The following is a 23623-nucleotide window of genomic DNA, read 5'->3' on the forward strand; positions in this document are numbered from 1 at the left end:
TCACAGACTCAGTCTGGTGGCTTCCTTATAGCAGATGTGCTCATCCACTTTTTTTCCTGTGAATTTTGAGCTTAGCCTGGAATTTTTGCTTATCCTGGTGTTCTGAGTAACCAATAGCAATCAACTGGAGCTGGCAAGAGATGAAACTGGCCTGCCATTCTGCTGAGCTTCCCCATGCATGGACACTGACTTACCTTATGCTATTCTTGATGTCTCTAATGGTTCCCTCTTTCTGCTGAGATGTCCATATGTTCTGAAGGTTGCCCTTCTCTTTGGTTAACTGCCCTTAAAGCAATTTTCCATCTAACACCTGACAGTCTGGGGTAGGGGCCAGAGACAAGACTATGTAATGTTGCACTAGGCCTCATGACTAGGCACCTACTGGGCCTGTCCATCTGGACATTTCACAGAAAAAGTACTACAAGTTAAGGAAGATAAAGCTCTAGGTTATTTGCTTCAAGTAGTAAGTTCCTTTTGGCCTCTCCTTAGTAAATCAGAAAAATAGTTAATAACCATCTTTTTGGAGTTTTCAGGTATAAAAAGACATTAATTAACTATTTGTTTAAAACTCTTAGGCTATATCTTAGGCCTTCAGTTTCCAATTTTTAACCATATTGCTCTTAGCATAACTCACTTCATTACATTTCTTCTCAATTGTATAGTTTGTAACCACACAAAGTCCTCTAGTAAACACACAAATATAAGAAATTAGAAATAAATATATTTTATTTTACATAAATGTCTTGTTGACATATTCTGAGGTACGTTTTGATAAGCATAGAAGCTTTAATCACTATCAGACATGAAAACAGGATATGACATTTGAGAAAGGGTTCATGTGTTTTTAGTTAGGAGGCTTTGCTAAGAGCAACTGTGAGATGCTAGTCTTTGTTTCCAAATATACAAGATTTAAAAAAAATCCATACCACTAAATGGTAGAGAAAGACAAGAGTAGTTTGGAAAACCTAAACAGAACTGAGCAGTGAAGCACCATCAGCAAAGGCTCTGAAGTTATGTGAAAGACTGGATAGATAAAATGGTCAATGTAAGAGTATTACTAGTCTTGAAGTTACATAGTTAAATGCATACAACTGACGGCTTAGTTATCGTCATGGTGGGAGATATGAAAACAAAAAGGAAGGTGTGACCAGGGATCTTTGACAGTGGGTTATGGTCAATGTCCTCACCATAGAATGAAAAGAACTAAGCTTTAAAGCTCTAGTCAAACAAGGTTCTGCCAAATAATATTTGATAGTCTAAGTCCTAAATCAAAATCACAAATCTTGTTCTCGAATTAACTTTTCTTGATGACCAAATTCAGTCTCTAATCTTTCCCTGCCAAACCTTTATTTCGTTGTACCCTCCCAATTTGACTTGATTGCATTTCCAGATTGCTGCTTGGTTTATCAATTTCCTTACGGTCTGATTTGCCTTATCTTGACCTCCATTTCCTTTTCTCCTCAGCCCACAAGAATAATAATTTTCCTTCATGCTAATTAACATTTTGAGGTCCTGTTATGTGCCAGGAGCTGGACTGGGCTAAATAAATGGTTCGGCTTCACATTGCTTAGATACAATTTAGTTCTGAGTAAGGCAAAGGACAGGATGCAAATTGTCCATGGGAGTGGAACTGGTAAAAACAGCCGAGATTCTCAGTGCCTTAAGTAACAAACCACCCAAAATATAACAAACAAAAGAATAAAGAGGACACAATAAGCTTATCAATTATTTATACATGCTCTTTCCATAGACATAGACAGATGCAAAATAACAAATGCTTTTGAAAAATTAAAATTTTCAGAATTCATAGAAAGTAGGAGTTAAAGGAAACATTGATAAAGCAAGAAAGGAGCTACCACAGAGTCTACCTTTATGGAACCTAAAACAGATGTTCAGTGTCTGTGTTATAGAATATGCCACTTTTTATCACTTTTAGAGCTTTCAGGAAAAATTCATTGACGTGTTTTTAAACAAGATGTACTGTGGTATACCTGATGGGTGACTTATAGACAAAAGGTTAGTGAAGAATAGAAACAGCAGGATCCTGTTCAGAAAATTTCATTTTGATTGCCTCTGAAAGCACTTGGTTTTTCTAAGAATTGATGCAATTAATTGATCTTATTCCCTTGACACTGTAGGCCAATTGTAAACCCATCAGGAGACTTGGTTATTTACGCCCTTACTTTTAAAATACTAAAACTAACTAATTCCATAGTATGAAAACTAAAGCTAGCAATAACCAAAAGGGGAAAGCAGTTGGAAACTGATAAGAATGTCATATAAAATTGTTCAATGTAGCAAACAAAAAGCAATCGCAAAAACAAAAAGGACATAACATGCTTATCAATCCTTATATTTATACCAGCACCCTCCCCCAAAATTGAGAGTATGTTTCGAGATTTTGCGTTTATTCTTAATATTTAAACTGTTTTGTCTCACAAACTTAAGGTAGTTCTGATTTGCTGTGTTGCGTAATCACACATCTGCTAAAGAAATCCCAGCCCTCTGGGAGGCCGAGCCAGGAAGATGGCAAGTAGAATCTCAGTCTGGGCAATTTATGAACTTCGTGAGATCCTATGTTAAAAGGACAAAAAAGGGGGGATGGGGGATGGGGATGCAGCTTAATGTGAAGGTTCTTGGTTTAATTCCCCGGTACCATCCCCACATGCGGTCCCCCAGCAGCTTTTTAACGGTAACTAAAAATCCAACATTGTTTTCCTTTATCAAAAGTCCCAAGGCTACCACTCTGCAGTCAGAACATCCTGTGACTTAAAAATTGCAACCTTTGTGACTTTAACCGAAGATCTGGGCCTCATTTTTACCGTCCACGTAAACATACGACTATAAATGATTCACTACGGTCAGGCGACGCGAGCGCCCGGAGGCGGCGGAGGGGCAGCCGCGAGCCCCCGGTCCGCTAACCCCGGAGGGCCTTGCGGCGCCGGCTCCTCGCACGCCCGGTGCCAGCGTGGTTATTTACGACCGTGCGGTCGGGCTGGGGAAGCGGAGTCAAGGGCTGCCCGGACGCGCCGGAGGAGTTCGGGTCCCCGCGTCCCCGCAGGCCGCCCCCGCCCGCCCCGTCCGCCCGCCCGCCCGCCCGCGCGGTCGCGCCCCGGCTGCGGCGAGGCTCCCGCACCGTCCGACTTCTCGCGAGTTTTCGCCCGCTCCCCGCGCCCCCGCCCCCGCGCCGCTGCCCGCGGCTCCGCTATGGCTGCGTTGCGGAGGCTGCTGCGGCCGCCGCCCCGGGTGCCGCCCGTGCTGTGCCCGCACCAGCCCTTCCTCGGGCCGTGGGGGCGGCCTTCAGAGACCGCCCCGCCCGGCCGCTGCTTCTCCAGCCGCGAGGACGAGGAAGGGGTGGTGGCCGAGGCGGCGCGGTGGCGGCGGCGGCGGCGCTGGGGGGAGCTGAGCATCGCGGCGGCGGCCGGCGGGGGTCTGGTCGGCCTCGTGTGCTACCAGCTGTACGGCGACCCCAGGCCCGAGCCCACCCGCGCGCCGCTGCCCGGCCGCCCCTCCGGGAGCGCGGCCGCAGAGCCCGGGGACCCGCCGCACGGCCGGGGGCTGCTGCCCATCCCGGTGGCCGCTGCCAAGGAGACGGTAAGAGCGGCCGAGGCGAGGCCGTAGGCGGCCCACCTGCGCGGGAGGCCGGGCACCGGGCGGGCGCGGGACGTGGACCCTCGTGCAGGCCTCGTGAGCGCCGAGGCCCTCGGTGCCTCGTCTCGGCAGGACAGCCCACAGCCTGGCACCTGGGTGTGGGGAGGGCGACGGTGGTGCTGTGCTTGGTGCACCTGTACCTCAAGGGTCGCTGTGGCCTCTCCTGTCAGCTTCCAACTCCGGAAGGCGGGGGCCCAGAGACGAAGGGCTAGAAGAGCAGGAAGTGGTGGGCTGCCTGTGCCCCAGAAAGGAACTTCCAGTAGGGCCAGGGCAAGGACAAGGACAAGTGATCGGGTAGTTTGGAAGCAGTGGTCTGATGTCGCAGAAGTTACTAATGTATGGAAATCCCAAAGCAAGAAATGCTAAAGCTGTAAGTCAAAAGGAAAGATACTTCCAGATTGGAAAAGACAAATCTATTTTTTAAAAAAGAGTATATCCACTTATTAAGACCAAAATTCTTTAATAACGTATAGTAAATCTCAAAACGGATAGGACTGTTAAGTACAGGAAACTATGAGTGAACATCCCATGAACTGTTCAAGGGTTATTATGTATGTGTGAGGTAAGGATGAGAGTAAGGCCAGAGTGAGTCAAAGGGCATCTTTTTGTCACATTCTAAGTTTTCCTTGCAAGATTAAAAGAATATAAATAGCTTAGATAATTGTTTTTAAAGAAGCAGTTATGCTGCTTTTAACTTCAATGGAATTGTATATCCTTTATGTTTAGCATGAACACACAGTAGCCATCTAAGTGCATCATTTCTGGTCCAGGTTATTGATGCATTTAAATTAGAGAATCTACTTTATGGACTTTCCAGCAATAAATCATAGGCACATAACCTTTATATACAATGATTACTTAAAATACTACTGAATACTTTCACCCTCTCTCTATCCCCCCACACATTATTTTGCGGATTAGGAAATACTGTTAAACTTGTATTCTGATTGACCAAGTCAGAACTTTTGACAGTAGTTGATCTGGGAACAGGCTAACAAGGTAGGGAACATCCAAATAATTTTGTTTTTCTTTTTTAAATTAGTTTTTCTTAATTTGAGAGATAGTATCATGCAGTTTTTGTTTTGTTTTGTTTTGTTTTTGTCTTTTTGAGACAGGGTCTTGCTGTGCAGTTCAGGCTGGTCTTGAGCTCACTTTGTAGTGCAGGCTGGTGTCGAACTTGTAAAGATCCTTTTACCTCAGGCTCCCAAGTGCTAGTATCACGCAGTTTTAAAACATACTCAGAAAATTAGAAGTATGTGATTCCACTCCCTAAGATGTAAACATATTCTGCAAACATATAAGAATTTTTTTTAAAGATAGAATGCTGGTTCCACTACTTACTAGTGTCATTTTTGACAAATAGACTCTCAATACTTGTTTCCTCATTTGTAGAAGAAGTAGTCTTATGGACCATTGTGAAAACTAAAATGAGTGTAGTATATTGAAAGCAGAACAATACACCTGGCATGTAATAAACATACCATGAATTTGTTTATTTATTGTCTAGCTACATTTTTACTGCGTACAATGTATGAAAATTTCTGTACCTGGTTGTAAAAGTTAAGTATAATATTAAAGTTTTGTGCCTTACCCTTCTCAATTCTTCTGTATTACATTTTCATTGTAATACAGAAGAATACTTGCCTTTTATTTATGTAAATTTTTTCTATCTTAAAGCTTACATAATCTTTTTATTCTCGATGTTTGAAATTTTTACAATAAAGACCTTTTTTTTCATTGATTGTGCTAAGCACCTAAGGGTCCGTTCAATATGGAAACTCATGTCTAAAAGTGTTAAGTTTTCTTGCACTATTTCTTTGATATTTTTTTCTCTTCTCTTTTTCTGGTATTGCTGTTAGTCTGAATTTAAAACTCTTTTAATTCCAGTGCTAATGTTTTTTTGTACTCCAGTTTTAGTGTTTAGAAAGATATACTTGAGGTTATCTTCTAATAGCCTACTGAACTATTTCAGCTATCCTAGTGTTTTAATTTAAAGAACTATTTCATATTCTCTTGATTTTCATGTTATAAACATTCTGTTTTGTCTTGTGGTTGTTATAATTTCTCTCTGTTATAAGATTCAAATTAATAGTTTTATTTTGCTTTCTCTTTCATGGATTGCTTTGTACCTTCTAGGTTCTTTTTCCTGTTTGATTTTCCTAAGGTTTCACTTTCATTTTGGAAGTTTCCCTCTGTCATTATTACTCAAATATTATTGAGTAACCACCCAAAACCACCCAAAAAGTCTCTGTAAATGAATATGGCTTTTCTTTGGCTCTCCCTTTCTCTTCTTCTCTCCTATCTTTCCTTTTGCTAGACATGCTTTCTTTGTGTAGTCCGGGTCATCCTTGAACTCAGTATGTAGCCCTGCTGGCCTTAAACTTGAGATTGTCCTCATTCTCTTGAGTGCTGGGATTACAGGTGTGTGCCATGTGCCAGAGTGAATATGGCTTTTCATCTGGTGTTTCAGACTTTTCATTAGAACAACATCCAGATGTCAGAATTTTCTAGCACTTTTTTTTATATTACTGAGCTTTTCCAAAGAATAAGAGGGGTGAGAGAAGCAATAACTGGGATGCAGTCACATACTACATATGTGTAAGGGCATGTGCGTTGGAGGAATATCTTATGGTATCCTTGTTATTTTCAAATCATCTGTTCGCAATATCACCATGTACACTGTCTCTGTAGGTCTCTTTGTTTCCAAAACCATATCGTTTTCTTGAGTTTTATAGCTTATTTCATTTGTCTCAGTGCCCACATCATAACTTTGCACATTTAAGTCAGTTAATACTCTTCCATCTTCACTTTTACAAAAATGTGGCAAATTATCTTAATTGTTTTAGTCTCCTTTTCTCTTTCCTATTCCTGTGTATTTATATCTTTCTTTAAATCCTTTACTGTGACTTTGGTGTGTTTGGGGAAGAAACAGTTGAAAGAGACAGGCTTAATCTTCCACATTTCAAAAATATTATTTTAAACCTTTGCTGCTGCTTTATAGCATTTATTTTTCTGTAGTATACAAGGGGTTATGACCACGTATGATGAGTGTTTAATAAAAATATTTATTAATTGAAGGATACGTTACCATTAATCTCCTTTAATACAATCCCCCTGGCTGTGAACACATCCCATTGTTCTTGCCACTTTCTGAAGCAGTTCTGGAAGTCCTCTTTCATGAGTGTCCTTCAAAAAGAAATAAATGTTGCCATGTGTCCTCATTCACCTTATTCATGGGATCTGATACTGTGCAACTTCTGGCTCTTCCACAAACACAAAATGACCATAAAAGGGAAACTTTCTGAATCGAAGGACATTGAGAGAGCCACAGCAGTACAACTGAACACACTTAAAAGAGATTTCCAGAACAGCTTCAGAGAGTGGCACAATGACGGGATAAGTGTGTTTAAAGGGAGGGGGAGTATTTTGAGGGAGACTAATGGGAATATGTCTTTTACTGTAATACATTTTTTAAAAACAACCTTCATACTTTTCTATCACATCTTCTGAATGATCCTTTTCATGTTTCAGATGATAGCTAAGAACTTTTGATTTCTGTAGCTTTTTTTAAAAAGCATCATATTATTCAGAGCATAAGCCTGACATAAATATTAACTTACCTTTGTTACAGGAATACATTAATTGATGGGAATGAACAGCAGTAGCCTATAGAATCACAGTTGTATTACCATAGCATTGTTTTAAAGACATTGCTTCTAAACTTTCAACAGAAGGCCTTCACTGATTCTATTTATTAAATACCCTTAGCTCATCCTATGCTTATATATAATGAGATGGTTTTTTGGTTAAATATCTGTTATTTCTTTGTATTGTGTGCTTGTCTTAGTTATTAAAGGAGCAACACTGTGTTGGTCTTGGTCACCTTCATATCTTTGTTTTCTGGAATTGAAGCTGAGCTCTGATAGACACAATTATTTGTTGAATTAAATCAGGCCAGTTAAATATTTGTGTGGGGCATACACTTTACAAAGCAAAGTCACATAATTAATAGTTTAATAGTTTGTTCAACTAAAATATTTATAGCATTAGAATTAGGAAGATTTCACTCAAGGTCAAAATTACTAGTCTTTGGGTAAACAAATCATGTGACATTGTGTTTATTTTAATTGTGCAAGTTTGGTTTGCCAGACCTTCTTAATAAACCATGGCTTTGAGATGAATTAATATTATAAAAAGATACTGCCAAGGTTCTTCTTAGAACTTTAAGGCTTTAGTCTTGAAGCACTGTTTTTATTAGTGAATAATTTTTTGCTCTAGGCCTGTCCTTTTTTCAATCTCAGAATAAAATAATGGATTGTTTAACACACTTTAATAATCTGACATTTACAGACATTATACAACAAGTAATTTATGTTTTTTAAATTCTAAAACAGTTTCAAGCAACTTAGTTTTACTCCAGAGTGTAAAAAAATTAGAACAATATATTCCTATAACAGTTGTATATTCCTATAACAGTTGCCAATAATCATACAATTTAGAATTTCATTTTATAGTTTTTTTCAACCTATTTTCAAGGCATTATAACTTGAGATGCAAGGTTATGGAGGATTTTTTTCTCCAGATTATTAAGGTTTTCAGCTGTATAAATATCAAAAAATCTTCATTTTTTAATAGAGGGAATCACACAGATATGAAATTGAAAATGAGTTAATTCTGTATAGAATTACTTTATTATATAGTGAAATAAACCAGGTGATTTACTCTTGGTCTCCTAAATCATGCTGTGACAAATAAGCCCACCCATTCTACCTGCATCCTTCCAATAGCCTGACCACGTAATAGATTCACATGTAACAATTTGAGTGTACATTTTCCCCCTGAATAAACCACAGAGTAAAATTTGGTTGAATTTGTGAAAAATTTTTATTTTGTGTTATATCAAACCTAGAATTGTGGAAAGGAATTATACATTTTTTCTGGGTTTTGATGAATGCTTATAAAACATTTTGTACCAGTCTTTCTTTTTTAGACTTGCATTGAGAATTAGGACTTGAAACTTATAATCTTGAAATTAAACTTTGAAAAAATTTCATTGTAATTTCCTGCTAAGACTTGGAAATTTTCAAATAATGTGCAGCAGTTAGTTTGAATGAAGGTGGATAACAGTTTTTCTTCTTAGTCTGTGTAATCTCTACTTTTAAAAATATATAAACATTGGATTGTATTTTGCATAGAAATTCAAGTGTATTTGGATTTAGTATGACTTCCTTATTGATTATCACATGTAATTCTGCTTATATGGGCTGGACTATTAAGTAAAATGTAGCTGCCTTCTTAGAAATTGAATATATGGATTATTTCTAACAGTTTTTGGGAAATTAGTGTGATTTTCTACCAAAATACTAATGGGGACATTTGAAGTCATTAAAGTGATTCTATTAACCCTAAATTTTCTTATATTTAATGGAATAGGACATTATATTTTGTTACACATATGTACTGTAAAAAGACTTAGTCAAGCACATTAACATGGGCATCATTTTACATACTCACTGTCTTTAACAACTTTTTAAGCTTCTTTGAGGGAGATTTTATTCATCACCCACATTATAGCAATAAGCCATATCTTATACTATTTTAATAAATTTGTATTGAATGAATGAATGGATTCAAAATGCAGAAATCACTTGTAATTTTTCTAATTCTGATAGTTTTTACAAATATATTGCTTTACAAAATCATCTCATCTATACACATTTGCAGTTGACTTCTTGATCTTGGCCATTTTTCCTGGAGTGAGATGAAGTCCTGTTCTTTTAATTTCATCTTTCCAGTGAACAGTGACGTTGAACATTTTTTCATTATTTTCCAATTCTACTTCATTATCTGAGGAGTGTCTTTTCATTTCAAGTGTCCATTTTTGGATTGGATCTTTCAGTTTAGGGGGTGTAATTTTTTTGAGTTCTTTATGTATTCCAGATGTTAGACCTTTGAGTAACAATTGGAAAAAATTTTTTCCCATTCTGTGGGTTGTTTCTTTACTCTGTTGGTGATTTCCCTTGCTGTGCAAAAGCTTGTTAATTAAATGAGATCCCAATTATTTATTCTTGATAGTATTTCCTACATGATCAGGGTCTTGTTCATAAAGTCTTGGTATACATCTATGTCTTGAAGAGTTTTATCTGTTCTCCCCTCCAACAGATTTAGTGTTTCTGTTTTAATGTTTAGATCTTTGACCCATTTTGATTTTTTGTTTAGTGCAAGGTGAGATACATGGGTCTAGTTTTAGTTTTCAGTACATGGAAAGTCAGTTTTTCCAGTACCATTTATTAAAAAACTATTTTTCATTGAGTGAAGATGTTTGGCCCTTTCTTGAAGATAAGATAGCTGAATGTATTTGGAGTTGATTTTGCATCTTCTGATCTGTCCAATCTACTCTTGGGGCTGTTTTTTTTTTCCACCAGCACTATACTGTTTTTATCATAGTAGCTTTGTAGTATAATTGAAAACTCATGGATTGTGATGCCTCCTGCCTTGCCTTTGTTACCCAGAATTGTTTTTGCTGTTCTGGATCTTTTCTGATACCAAATGAATTTTAGGATTTTTTTTCTCTAATTCTATAATTATGCTATTGGTACTTTGATTGGGATTGCATTAAATCTGTATATCAGTTTGGGGAGTATGGCCATTTTCGTTATGTTGGTTTGTCCCAAGATTAGGGGATATCTTTCCATTTTCTAATATCTTTTTATGTCTCCTTTTTTAGAGTACTGTGGTTTCCAATGTAAAGATCATTTACTTTCTTTGTTAGATTGATTCCAGTGTTTCACTTTTTGGATGTTAATGAAAGATATGCTTTCCCTAATTACTCAGTGAATTTGTTGTTTGTGTACAGGAATGTTATTGATTTTTGAATGTTGCCTTTGTATTCAGCTATAAGACTGAATTTGATTATTAAATCTAAAAATCTTTTGTTGGGGTTCTTAGGATCCTGTATGCTGAGTATCATGTCATTTGCAAATGATAATCTAATTTCTTTCTTTCCTATCTTTATTCCTTTATTTCCTACATACTTGTTGAGAGAAAAGACCAAGAGGAAAAGATAACAATCATAAAAATTTACACACAAATACCAGTGTACCCAAATATCTAAAAATTATTAACAGACATGAAATATCACCTAAACACTAACATAATTGTCGTGGGGAACCTTAATACTCTGCAGATACATGTCAAATAGACAAAAAAATCAACAAAGAAAAACTGAATCAAGCCTGTGAACAAATAGACTTAGAAGATGTCTACAGAATGTTCTACCCTATAACATCAGAATACACATTCTTATGCACATGAAATATTCTCCAAAATGGACCACATACTGGCTTAAATAAATGCAAAGGAATTAAAATTATCCTAGATATATTAGCAGATTCCAGTTAAAGAAATTGAAAATCAATGGCAAAGGAAACCACAAAAACTAGATAAACACATGGAAATTAAATGACATCTTTTTGACAACCAGTGGGTCACAGATGAAATTAAAGAAATTAAATAGTATCTACAATTAATATCATAACAGCATACAAAAATTTATATAATGCAATGAAAACAATGTTACAAGGGAAATCTATGGATGAACTTTTAGATACATATGAATTACCAAAGCTGAGTCAAAAAGATATAAAAATTCTAAATATACAAATATAGTCAACAAAATGTAATTAAAAACTTACCACCAAAGAAATGTTTAACTCCTGATGAGTGCGCTACTGAATTCTACAGGAAATTTAGAGACAATTTAATGCCACTACTACTCAGACTTTAATGTAATTGAAAGGGAATCACTACTCCTAGAGTGATTCCTGGAAGCAAATACTGCCCTGATACCAAAACCAGAGGAGGATCTAATGAAGAAAAAGAATTACAGACCTAATGGACATAGATGCAAATTCAGTAAAATACTGGCAAACAGAATATAGCAAATCATAAAGAAGATTATACACTGTGACCAAGTAGAATTCATCCCAGGGATGCTTTAGCATATACAAACCAATAAATATACACCACATCAGCAGAGCCAAAAACAAAAATCACACAATCATCTCAGTAGATACAGAAAAAGCATTTGACAACCATTCATAATGAAAACCCTACGAAAAATTGAAATAGATGGTCAATATCTGAATCTGATAAAAGCCATCTTTGATAGTCCAACAACCAAAATCATACTAAATGGTCAAAGACTGACAGCTTTTACTCTAAAGTCAGGAAAAAGACAAGGATGTCTGCTGTCACCACTCCAATCAATATTTTTTTATTATTAAAGTTCACAAGCAACTTGTTTGTTCTGTTACTCAGGACCTTTGTCTTATATATAGACATCCACTGAAGGCTCAGCCATGATTGTGAAATAGTTATATTCTCATTATGTTTCTCTAAGCATTGTTCAAATATTAGTATTTAAGATAGTTCATGTGTATAATACATTGGTGAATTTTTTTCATGCTCCCATTTATTGATTTTTGATCTTTAATTTTATGTATTTTTAAACATCCTGTTAACTGTGACTCTTGTAAAGAATATTTATATGGCTTTTGACTTATATTAAAGAACAAAAACAACACAAAAAAAGATGCCAAGCACAGTGATGCACATCTATTAATCCCAACACTCTGAAAGCTGAAGTAAGTTTAAGCACAACCTGGGCAGTTTAACAATTTAGCAAAGCCCTGTTTCAGAATAAAAATTAGATCTAGGTTAGTGCAAAAGTCATGGGTTCAATTCCCAATACTACAAGGAAAAAAAAAAACCAATATGAGAATCAGAGTTCTTTGGGGCTGCTAAGAATCAAACTAAAGGCTTTGTGTCTACTACTGAGCTATATCTTTAGCCCAGTTAGTTGCTTTTTGTAAAAATGAGGGAGTTATGTAATACTGTCATTTTGGTCAGTTGCTTTAGTGGTGTGCGTTTGTTTGTTTGATCCGTACCAGCAATATACTGTTGGCTTGTCTTCAGCTGTGTATATTTCACACAGACATACTTGCTAAACATCAAAACATTTTACCTAAGATACTTTAGGGTTTTTCCAATACTGGGAAATGTTTAACCTTTCAACCACCCAACAAGTTAAGAAAACGTTACTTCTTTTATCTTATACTCCTTTACGTAAGCCTGAAGCTATGTAAGAAAACCAAATGTAATGCTTCCATGAAAAACTTGTAGGTAGTTGAATACAATCTCATGTATGTCCCAGGAGAATCTTAAATATAAACTTAAAAGATTGTTTACATTTTATTTCATTAAAATATGCCGAGTGTTCAATTTCTTATATAGAATTGAGTACTTTTTTGTCTCCTATCTTTTTTTATTAGTACATACATACTAGTTATACAGATTAATGGGTTTCATTTTGGTAATTCATACATGTACATAATATACTTTAATCATTCTCACCCCATCCAAGAATTTAATGTCTTAAAAATTTCTCTTTTCAAAATTTAGTATTAATTTGATGTAATATAAACAAATAAGGATAATATAAATAATTTTGGCTAGTACAAATGATTCTTATTTTTCCTCCCATTCTTCGTTCTCACTTCTCTGTTTCTTGGTTTCTAAAAGGCAAAGCATTAATACAGTGTTTGGTAATTGTTTCAAGTTACCTCTTTATGATGTTATCAGATTGTAGGATCAGTTTCTCTAATCGTCTAGTAGTGAATCCTTTATCTGGCATTTAATCTTGCCTCCGTAGGAAAGCCAGATCTTACCACAGCATAAATTTCCAAATCACTGACCTGAAGTAACATGAAACTGTGTCTTGGCAGTGAACTTTTACTTTCTGTTATTCATAGGAAGGATAACGATGTACTCTGCTGCCCGAAGGCCACAGTTTTACACTTAAAGCAGTAACATCTAAGAACTAGTTGCAAAGGTCTGCATGTGGAAATTCTAATAAAATAATCACATTGACACAGTATTTTACTTCTTTCAGAAAAATGAAGTTAAAGTTAAAGTTTTATTACTTCTACAAGTTCTTAATCTTCTCATCTTGATTCTGAAAGCATGACTTTGAGGATTTACAGTTACCTAAAATGATTACTTATTTTTATGAATAAATTAAGCTATTTAGTAAAGGTGTTTGAAATTTTTATTTCCACGCAAATTCTCCATTTTTCTAAAAAAGACCTAGAATGTAGCTCCTGTTTTTCCAATAAAATAGAAAAGATGGGGTTTTCTAGATACAAGATTTCCTAAGCACTTTTAGGAAACGTAAAGAATATCAAGCAGTTCACATAAAGTAATTTTCTACAAGGTATAAAATGTAATTTCCTACAAGGAATAATGTCAAAAGGCAATCTTATATCTTCTTCTAGATTTAGAGTTCTATGGTTTTATCTTTCTGTTGTATGGCTTTGTCCTTGTAGATACTTCATATGCCAGCTTTCAGGTTTGCGCTTGGGTAGTTTTTCAAAAGGAAGTTTATATACCTTTTTGTTGTTAAAAGTTCCAGTTCTTCAACAAAATTTGCTGTGTTAAAAGTACCATAGTGATACCTTATTTTAAATTTTAGATCTGTAGTTTTTCTAGCAAGTGAAAAATAGCACTATAAAATTTTTAAGTTATATATTTACAATATAACCATTTAAGGGCCATGGAATTGTAATTGTAGCACATTTAAAAATTAATATTTGCCAAAATTATGTGTGCTATACTTTCATTATTTTGAAGTTTGATATTTTATTTTCAATGTGAATTTTACTGTAGTCATGAAAGAAATTTGTTAGAATTTAAAACACATATATGTACAGATATCTTTTTTTCTCCTGGTTCATATTTTATTCTTTTTATTTTTAAAACAAAGAAAAATGAACTGATACAGAATTTGAAAAAATTACAGGAAATTAACACTAGTTAATATATTGCATATCGTTATCTTAGAAGTAATTGTTCAGGTTATAAGATTTAGTCATGAAAAAATGATCAAACAATCAATGAAAGTACAAACTGTTCTTGATGAACTTACAGAGATTAGTAGCATAGTTATCTATCTTGTGTGTGTATATATATATATACATACACACATATATGTACACACACACACACACACACATATATATATATATATATATATAAACTTTTCCCTTCTTCTTTCCCCATCCCAGTTGTTCTTTCCTTTTGAGCACTTTCATTCTCTTTCATTTTCTCAATATCTGTTGTACATTTTGGATCTTACTACTCTTTCAGTTTTTTACAGTAGGGAGACAATATGATATTTACACATGTGAGTTTGATTTATTTCACCTATGAATATGGTCTTAAGTGCATTCATTTATCTATAAAAGCCTCAAGTTTATTGTTTTTTATAGATGAGTAGTTCTCCATTGTATAAAAATAATACTTTTTTATCCATTCCTTGGATGATGGCATTTGAGTTGTTTCCAAGATTTAGCTATTACAAATTGTGCTGCTGTAAACATGGGTGCACATATATTGCTGTAGCATGTTTTCAGTTTCCTGGGAAAATACTCATCAGACGGGGATAGCTAGACTGAATGGGACCTCCAATCCTAGTTTTTTGAGAACTCTCCACACTGATTTTATATAGATATATTTTCAAAATATTTTCCATTTTGTTTTTGTTGCTTAGATTTTAGATTTATAGTTGTAGCTATTTTTGTTGGATACCTTGAACATTGCAAACTGTCACCCAATTCAGTGTAGGTGTAACAAAATTTTATAATTATACAGCAAAACTTTGGAACCTTACTCTTATTACCTGAGATTGATTAAATTTAGTTTTCATAAGTTAAACTAAAGGACACTAATGATTATTACTATAGGAGATAAAATGTAAGGAACTGTTAACTGTACATATAGTTTAGCATTTCCTGCTAAATTGGTGACAGTGACTTAGAAATTAACTTCCATGAAGCTTTTAATTCTATAAATGTGGATTGTTTTAGAAGTTTTAGAAATCTCCCTTAAATATATATGTATTTTTTGTAAGTTTTTCCTTCCATGCTCTTTATATTCTGTGAGTCCTTGCTGTTCTCCCTTAAAGTTAGTGTAATGGGGTCTACATACTGTTATAGAATTGCTTTTCTTCTTTCATAACAGTTGGGATATAGATGCTTAGTTTTCCCTTTTCTAGGATCCTTTGCACTTAATTATGGCCAAGTGACTGAATTGTTTTTCAACTGAATGTGAGCAAAACTGATTAAAAACTTCACTTTAAGATACAGTGAAACCTTGATTTGTGAGCATAATTTATTCTGTAAACATGCTTATAAACCAAAGCATTTGTGTATCAGAGAATTTCCTCAAAAAACAATGAAAACTCACGTGATTCATTGTACAACCCAGAGTATACACATAAAATGATTTTAATGCTATAGTACAGAATATAAGGAAAAATAAAATAACTTGTACTTATCCTTAAATACCTTTGTGACTGGCCTAAGGTAGACGAGAGAGAAGAGAGTTATTATGTAGGATGATTCAGTTACATTAATGGAATCACTGCTGTCTGTTAGCTCAATAAAACCTTTTTCTTTCCATGCAGTTTTAACAAGGAACCTATCATCCACACCAATACAGCCTTATTCATGTGGTACTTTTCTACAAAATTTTACACTGTTCCACATTTTACACATCTCCCTAATCTCTTTTGAAGTGAGGAATTTCTCTACCATTTTCTCCTCCTCTACAGAACAGACCTCTTCCTTCTCACAATCCCACAGTGAGAGAGAAGAACCATTGGTTCACTTGTGAGCATGTGATATTTAGTATCATGTACTAACACTGAAAGACATCACTCATTTATCAAATTAAAATGTGTTACAAATATTTGCTCATTTGTAGGATAGTCACAGAACAAGTTAGAATCCCACGTTTTACTACATACTAAAATGTTATAGCATTTAAAAGAGCAAGAAACTACTTTTAAAACAAATACTTAGACCAGTGGAATGGAATAAAAAGCCTAGAAGTCAGCCCACACATCTACAGCTGATTTTCAACAGAGGTGCTAGGGACAGATATTGAAACAAAGAGTCTTTTCAGTCAATGGTTCCAGGAAAATAGAATATTCACACACAGAATATAAATAGATATTTATCTCGCAGTTATAAAAATCAACTCAAAATGAGTTAAATATTTAAATGTAAATATATATGAAACTATAAAACTAGTAGAAGAATGTACTTCCAAACAGTGGGATTAGTAAGGATTTGTTAGACAAGACTCTGAAAGCATGACAAAAAATAGACAAGTGAGATTACATCATTGAAAAACAAAAGCAACAAAAAAAAAAACTCTTCACAACTGAGGAAATAATCATCAGTGTGAAGAGACAACCTACAGAATAGAAGAAATACTTGTCACTGCACATCTGACATGAGGTACTATCCAGAATATATAAGGCACTCCCAAAACACAGTCGAAACGAAGCAATCAATTTTTAAAAAGAAGAGAGGCTTGGAGATGGTGAGAGCTAAATAGAGATCTCTTGATATCCTCTGGGAGGCCTGGGCTCAGACCAGGAAGATCACAGGGCCTGTATTCTGTGGTGGGAGGCCAGGTTTGGTGGGAGAAATCAGAAGAGGTAGTCCTGAGTCTGATATCATGTTTGAGCTCTGGCATTGCTGCCAACACCCAGCAAAAATCAGTGCTCTGAATTACTATACATCAGTATAAGTGAAGGCCTAACTGTCTTCACCAGTCAGAGTCTTTATTTTGGTGAATGACTGTTCATGAATGATTCCTAGGGTTTGTCTATATCTAGTTGATGGTTGATGTCATTGTTCACTGAATTTACTACTATAGATGAGGTAACCTGATAGTGGCTGGCAATTGGTTGTGTCTCTGTACCAACATCTGGATTGCCTTGGGGCAGGAGTCAGAAACATTACTGTGACTTGCTCTTGAAGAATGCAGCACTAGGAAAAATAGCTTGCAAACCTCAGCACAAAAAACAACCCTCCTTCCAGGAAAAAAAAAAATACAAATAGGAAAAAAAAAAAAGGCAACAAAATGATGCCAAAAACTCCCAACTGCCCCCAAATCAGTACAGGAGACACTGAGAGAGAGGAAATCATATGCTACCCAGCATATATGTCTGAAAGGGTCCCAGGGGAAGTAAAACCGCTTCTTCTTCTTTTTTTTTTTTTTTTTTTTTGTCTTTTTCATTTTTATCGGTACCAGGGATCAAACTCACAACTGCCTGCTTGCAAGGCAGGTGCTTATGCCACTGAACCCCTGTAAAACCGCTTCTTAAAGTACGTGGCAAATTTAAAGAAGATGTAACTAATCACATAATGACTGTAACAAAACAAATGATTTGGAAACCCAGAGAAGCCACTAGTAAACAGCAAGGAAAGCTAAAAAAAGAAATGCAAAACATGAATGCTAAGTATAGAAAAGAATGGTAGTCCATAAGAAATTTCCAAACACAAATCCAGGATATTAAAAACTTGACTGTAAGTATGGGTAGCAAAAGCAACTAGCGTGAAGACAGAGTGTCAGATCTAGAGGACAGGGTGGTCAGTGATTAATGAGAGATACTTTAAAAACAACAAAGGAACATGAAAAGTGAATCCAACAACTCCTAGATCATTCAAAGAGAACTAATTTATGAGTATTGGACTTAGTGAAAAAATAGAAGACAGCACAAAGGGCATAAAATCCTGTGTACACAAGTAGTAGCAGAACACTTTTTGGACATGAAAAAAGAATTTAACATTCAGGTAAGTGAAACATACAGAATTTCAAATAGCCATGATCAGAAAAAAAAAATCCACTCCATACTACATAATAATTAAAATACTGGAGATAAAATACAACAAATAAAGGCTGCTAGTAAAAAGCAGTGAATTAAATATAAAGCAAAACCTATCTGAATTATAACAGATTTCTGAACAGTTCTTAAGCAAGGAGAGCATGGAATGAAGTGTTTCAACTTTTTTAATGAAAGCAACTTCCAACCCAGATTGTAATGTCCTGCAAAATTATCTTTCAAAATTGGTAGGGAAATAAGATACTTCCTTGATAAAGAAAACCTAAAGTAATTCCTGATCACCAAACTGATAGCCCAAAAGATTCTCAAGGAAATTGTTGAAGGATATAAATGAAGCTAACAGTGCCAAAAGACCAGTAAAATGTATCCAGCAGAAGGACTAGCAAATGAGTAAAAGGAAAAGAAAGCAAAGCAGTAATAGGAAATTAATACAATGACAGGACTAAGGCAGTCCCTGTCAGTTATCAGTGTCAGTGTAAGTGGACTCAATTCACCAATCAAAAGACACATTGGAATGAAACGAAACAAAGTCCATTGGTATGTAATATACAAGAAACACCTGTAACACAAAGAAAAATTCATAAACTAAAACTCAAAGGATGGAAAACAATTTTCCACACAATAGCAACCACAGAACAAGTAGGAGTAGCTTTCAAACAAAAAAGATTTCAAGTGAAAGCTGATGAAATGAGGCAGAGGACATTACATGAGGTTTATGGACCATTTCAACAGGAAGAGTTAACAGTTGCAAATATATATTCACCCAATTGTGATGAGCCCAACTTTATAAAACAAACTTTAATGGACATAAAAGATAACCATCAACACAATTATAATAGAGGACCTCAATACCCCACTATCACAAATAGATTTAACAGAAAATTCAATAAAGGAACATCAGAGTTGAACCAAACCTTCGAACAAATGGACTTAATGGATATAGAGAGAGCATGTTCCACCCAACAACAGAGGACACGTTTCTTTTTGGCTGCACATGTTACTGTCTCCAAAAATAGACACTAATTAATAAAGCATGTGTAAGTTAATGCAAAAGAATCTAAATTTTATGCATATTATCAGACCATAGTATAGTGAAAATAAAAATCAGTAGCAAAAGAAACCATACAGACATAGAAATTAAACCACACACTGTTGAATAATGAGTGAGTCACAGAGGAAATTAAGAAAGAAGACAGTTCTGAGATTTAAATGATAATACCAGTGTAACACTAGAATTTATGAGGCACACTGAAAGAAGTTCTACCGGAGAAGTTTATAGTGGTAAATGACCACATCAGAAAAATAGAACGAGCCCAAGTAAGTCATTTAATGATACAGCTTAGTAAAGCAAGAACAATCCAAACCCAGAGCTTGTATAAGGGAGGAAATTAAAAAGACTGAAACAGAAATTAATGAAATGGAGACTAAAAATACAGAGTCAATTAATTGAAGAGGTGATTCTTCTTTCTTTCAATCTTTCTTTCTTTCTTTCTTTCTTTCTTTCTTTCTTTCTTTCTTTCTTTCTTTCTTTTTCTTTCTTTCTTTCTTTCTTTCCTGCAGCACCATCAGAGCTCTTGGCATTCATCATCACTGTCCCTACCAGCACAGGCCTCATCATTAGCAAGGCATACAAGCCTAAATCTCCATAGTTGCTCTGCAAAACCCTCACTGTAAGATTGCGCATGCACCCAATGCAGAATTCCCCATATTCATGAGCCCTGCAAAAGGGACTGGCCTAGAAACATTAGCCAGTTTTGGGTGATCTCAGTGTAACAGAAATGGGTCCCAAAATCAAGGTGATTTATTAACCCCAAAGATGAACTAAAGGTATGGGTCAGCACCAGAGAGCTTGCCTTTCTTACATTCAAGACTGAGGTTCATCTCCAAAAAGGAAAAAAAAAAAAAACCCTTAAGCTCAATAAAGTCGTAAACCACCAACTACAAGCTAATTCAAGCTGCTTAGAAAGGAAGAGGAGATTCTTTAAAAGAATAAATGGACAAATCCTTAGCCAATCTTACCAAAAAAAAGAAAAAATACAAAGATTGATGCAATTAGAAATGAAAAAAGTGAAATTGCAATGGACACTACCAAACTCAAGAAAATGATTAGCAACTACTTTGCCAATCTATATGGTATACCAAACAATTCGAGAACTCTGAAGAAATGGAGTGAGCCCAAGATAAATACGAATTTCCAAAATGAACCAAGAAGACTTAAAAATTTTGAATGATCCAGTAACAGACATGAAATTGAAGCAGTAAAACAACACAAATACTATCAACTAAGAAAAGCTCAGGACCTGATGGATTCATAGCCAAATTCCACAAGAACTGCAGGAGAGATCTAACAATAACTCTTCAAACTTTTAATGAAATTGAGAGGGAAGGAGTACTTTCAGAATCATTCATGAGAGTTACCATTATCCAGATCCCCAAACCAGACAGGAATCCAACCAACTAAGACAACTATAGGCCAGTTGCTCTAATGAACACAGAGGCAAAAATCATTAAGATACTATGAAGTAGTATGTGACACATCATCAAAAAGACGGTACACCATGACCAAGTAGGTTTTATCCCGAGCATGCAAGAATGGTTTAACACATGCATATTGATAAATATATTTAATTACCTAAACAAAAACAAGGACACAAGTCATGTGATTATCTAAATAGATGGAGAAAAGGCCTTTGACAAAATCCAGCATGTTAAAAGCTTAGAAGAAAATAGGTATAGAAAGTCTTTATCTTAATAATTAATAATATTAATAATTAATATCTTAATATCTTATTAATATCTTAATATCATAATAATTATCTTAATAATTAATATCTTAAATAAAATAATTTTGACCAGTAGACTTCCATTATCATATTAAATGGGGGAAAGTTAAAAGCTTTCTCACAAAATTCAGTAACAGGAGCAAGACAAAGGTGTCCATTGTCACCACTTCTGTTGAAGAGAGTGCTTAAAGCATTAACCAGGACAGTCAGGCAAGCGAAAGAAGTAAGACAGATATAAAATAGGAAAAGAAGAAGTCAAAATACTGTATCACTATTTGCAAATTATATGATCCTTACAACCCCCCCCCAAAAAAAGCTTCACAAAACTAGAATTGATAACCAAATTTTTGAAGTGTAGCAGGATACAAAATGAATGCACAAAAACCAATAGCATTCTAAACACTGATACTTAGTGAAAACTAAATTAGGAAAACTGTGACATTCATAGTAGTTGAAAAAAACTAAGTACTTAGGTATTAACCTAACCAAGGAAGCTTCTACAATGAAAATTACATCAGACTGGAAAAGTAAATCAAAGAAGACATTAGAATATAGAAAAATAACCCCACTTCTGGATAGGCAGAAATCAGATAATCAAAATGGCTATCCTTCAAAAACTGATGTACAGATTTAATGCAGTTCCAATCAGAATACCAACATTTCTCACAGAGCTAGAGAAAAAAAAATCCTAAAATTTATATGGAATTAGAAGAGATCCAGTATAGTAAAAGCAATCCTGGGTAACAAAAGCAATATATGTAACATCACAATCCCAGACTTGAAGACATACTATAAAGCAACAGTGATTACAACAGTATAGTTGGTTCAAAAACAGGCCTGTGGATCATTGAAAAAAAATAGAGGATACCAAAATAACCTAAGCCAGACTTTCTAATCTTTAAAAAGAGGCATAATATACTAGAAAATAACCTCTTTGATAGTGATGCTAGAAAAACTGACTATACAGATGTAAAAGATTGACTCTAGATCTAGATCTTTCAACATGTACTTAACTAAAATCAAAATGACTCAAACATCTAAATATTATCTTAGAAACATTTAATCTATTAGAAATAGGCATAAGCCGAAACTTTCTGAACAGAATCTGAATATTGTACAAGAAATAACATTAAAGGTCAACAAATGGGATTATGTCAAATTAAAAGGTTCTATACAGCAAAATAACCAACAGAAAGACAGCATGCAGAATGGTGAAAAAATTTCCTAATTACTCCTGGAAAGAGGACTAATATATAGAGAATATGAAGAACTCAGAAAATTAAATTCCCCAAAATAAAAGACCCAATTTTTGAAAGTGAGCGACTGAAATGAATGAGCTTGTAAGAAATATAAATTATTAATGATTGATAAGTACATGAAAGAACGATCTACTTATTTGGCAATTAGAGAAATTGTAAATTGAAAAAGCACTGAGGTTCCATATTACTCCAGAAAGAATGATTCTTATCAAGAAATTAGAAACAAATGCCTGCAAGGCTGTGGGAAGAAAAGTACCCTTCTACATGGTATGTAGGAATATAAACTAGTGCAACCAGTATGGAAGTCAATATGAAGATTCCTCAAAAAATAAAAATAGAAATTCACTTTGATGCAGCTATCCCCCTTCTATATCTCTTCCTGACTTAAAGTTATAATGCGTACCCATTTTTAGCAGCACAGCTCATAATAGCTAAATCTTGGATGTGGTCTATGGATCCATCAATAAATCAATATACAAAGAAAATGTACTTATGCACAATAGAGTACTATACTGTAAATAAAGGTAAATTTGAGTCATTTGTAGGGAAATTGATATACCTTGAAATCAAATGATAAATAAATCAGACACTCAAGCTTAAATATCATGATTTTGCTTAATATATGAAGCCTAAGTATAAATAAAAGGCAAAGAAATAGATAATAACACAGGGAGATAGATCTTTTACAAATGTAAGAAGACCTTGGAAATGGAGGGAGGAGAGAGGGAATAGAGGGAGAAGGATGTAAAAATAATTAAGATACGTTATGTATACATACCAACTGCCCAACTGATGAATGCAATCATTACAAACTAATAATGAAATTTTTAAAATCCTGGGAGACACAATAAAACAATTATAACTAGAACTACAGTGTAATGCAGCAGTCTGATTACTGGTATATCTAAAGGAAATTAAATCAGGATATTGAAGAGACATTCACACTCCCTTACTTATTGCAGCACTATTCAGAATAGACAAGAAACAGAAACAACCTAGTGTCCAACAACTGATGCATGCATAAATGGGAAAAAAATCTGTTATTCAGCCAGAATGAACTTTTGACTTTAAGAAACATGGGTGAAGCTGGAGATTATTATGTTAAGTAAAGTAAGCCACATATATAAAAATAAATACTACATGATCTCACTCTTACGGAATATAGAAGAATTGAT

At 35.0% G+C, this 23623-nt stretch overlaps 1 protein-coding gene and 1 non-coding gene across 4 annotated transcripts in view; one reads left to right on the top strand and one right to left on the bottom strand.

Moving 5' to 3' along the window:
• Positions 1 to 3155: 3155 nt before the first annotated feature.
• Micu3 (mitochondrial calcium uptake family member 3) overlaps positions 3156 to 23623 on the top strand; it is an 88314-nt gene continuing 67846 nt past the window's right edge. For 2 of the 3 annotated variants that reach the window (XM_063234599.1, XM_063234600.1), the window contains exon 1: positions 3156 to 3594. In XM_063234599.1, the coding sequence (XP_063090669.1) occupies positions 3208 to 3594 (387 nt within the window). In that variant the 5' untranslated portion in view covers positions 3156 to 3207. The remainder of the gene's footprint in view (positions 3595 to 23623) is intronic. The other variant, XM_063234601.1, reaches the window with a different exon arrangement.
• On the bottom strand, positions 19963 to 20035 carry LOC111756621 (small nucleolar RNA SNORD74). The gene has a single exon (XR_002791052.1). It is a non-coding gene; the product is annotated as a small nucleolar RNA SNORD74 (small nucleolar RNA).

This window comes from Cavia porcellus, unplaced genomic scaffold, assembly GCF_034190915.1.
Source record: "Cavia porcellus strain 051 isolate PalLab524CR breed Dunkin Hartley unplaced genomic scaffold, mCavPor4.1 scaffold_24, whole genome shotgun sequence".
Classification (NCBI taxonomy): Eukaryota; Metazoa; Chordata; class Mammalia; order Rodentia; family Caviidae; genus Cavia; species Cavia porcellus.